This window comes from Tupaia chinensis, unplaced genomic scaffold, assembly GCF_000334495.1.
Source record: "Tupaia chinensis unplaced genomic scaffold, TupChi_1.0 Scaffold000050_1, whole genome shotgun sequence".
Taxonomy (NCBI): domain Eukaryota; kingdom Metazoa; phylum Chordata; class Mammalia; order Scandentia; family Tupaiidae; genus Tupaia; species Tupaia belangeri.
Window position 1 is genome coordinate 2,665,544 of NW_006159508.1, and position 1,218 is coordinate 2,666,761.

Sequence of the window (1,218 nt, forward strand, 5' to 3'; positions counted from 1 at the left end):
CAGCAGGAACCGCAGCTGTTGAGATGAGAGGGCGCGTTTCCCAGGCAATGCTGCTATTCTCTGCTGGCCTGAGCTGAAGCGAAGGCTCTGGGATGGTGGTGGGAGGGTAGGAGAGAGGGGACGTCTGACAGCCTAGCCCTTCTCTGTCCCCACCCCCACCCTGTGACCTAATGACCTGCCCTGGGCTTCCCCAGCTCTATGGCTACTGCTACCAGGACAGCGAGGACATTCCGGACACCCTGACCACCATCACGGAGCTGGGCGCCCCTGTGGAGATGATCCAGCTGCTCCAGACCTCCTGGGAGGATCGGTTCCGAGTGAGTGGGGAGGAGGGCTGGGCCCAGGCTCCTGGCTGGGATAGTTCTCCCTTAGAAGGCCAGCCCTCCAGAGCAGCTTACCCCACAGCCCCAGGAGGGAGGGAGGGAAGAAGGGAGGGGAGGACTGCGGGCTGACTCAGCCATTGGCCAAAGGTTTAGAAAAAGAAGCAGCACATAGAGTTCGGACTTCCGTGCTCCAGCTCTCCTCTCCCACCCACATAAGCACACACACATACACACTCATGCACACTCAGCCTGGCTTCCAGTGTCCTGACACTAGGAAGGGCCCAAAGGTCATTGACTTCCCCCTCTTTCCATACACTGGACTAAAACCACACTCAAGATGCACCTTTAGGGAAGAGATTCCTCGGTTCCCCAGCTGCCCATTTCCCTGCCTACTCCATATTATTTGCAGGGTCAGGCCAGGCAAGAGTTAATGAGAAATCACTGGCCTGCTCTCTAAAGTCCCTGGCCTCTAAAAGGGAAAGGCCAATCCCTGAGCTGAGTCCAGAGCCCCACAAGAGAGACCCAGGAATCCTCGGGGTCCCCACCCAGAAGGGAAGTGGTGAGCAGCCCTCATGTGTTTGCCCTCAGATCTGCCTGAGCCTGGGCCGCCTCCTCCACCACCTGGCCCACTCCCCACTGGGCTCTGTCACGCTGCTGGACTTCCGCCCGCGACAGTTCGTGTTGGTGGACGGGGAGCTGAAAGTGACGGACCTAGACGATGCACGCGTGGAGGAGTCTCCATGCACAAGCAGTGCCGACTGCATACTCGAGTTCCCAGCCAGGAACTTCACCCTGCTCTGCTCGGCCCAGGGCTGGTGCGAGGGCATGAACGAGAAACGCAACCTCTACAATGCCTACAGGTGATCCCCCCATGGGAGCAGCTCCAGCAGGGAAA

General features: G+C 59.3%; 1 protein-coding gene across 1 annotated transcript in view; it reads left to right on the plus strand.

The window, feature by feature from the left end:
- PKDCC (protein kinase domain containing, cytoplasmic) overlaps positions 1–1,218 on the plus strand; it is a gene marked incomplete at its 5' end in the record, with an annotated part of 9,619 nt that overhangs the window by 4,297 nt on the left and 4,104 nt on the right. Inside the window, 2 exons of the mRNA XM_006141304.2 lie at positions 195–317; positions 912–1,183. Of these exons, the coding sequence (XP_006141366.2) occupies positions 195–317; positions 912–1,183 (395 nt within the window). The remainder of the gene's footprint in view (positions 1–194; positions 318–911; positions 1,184–1,218) is intronic.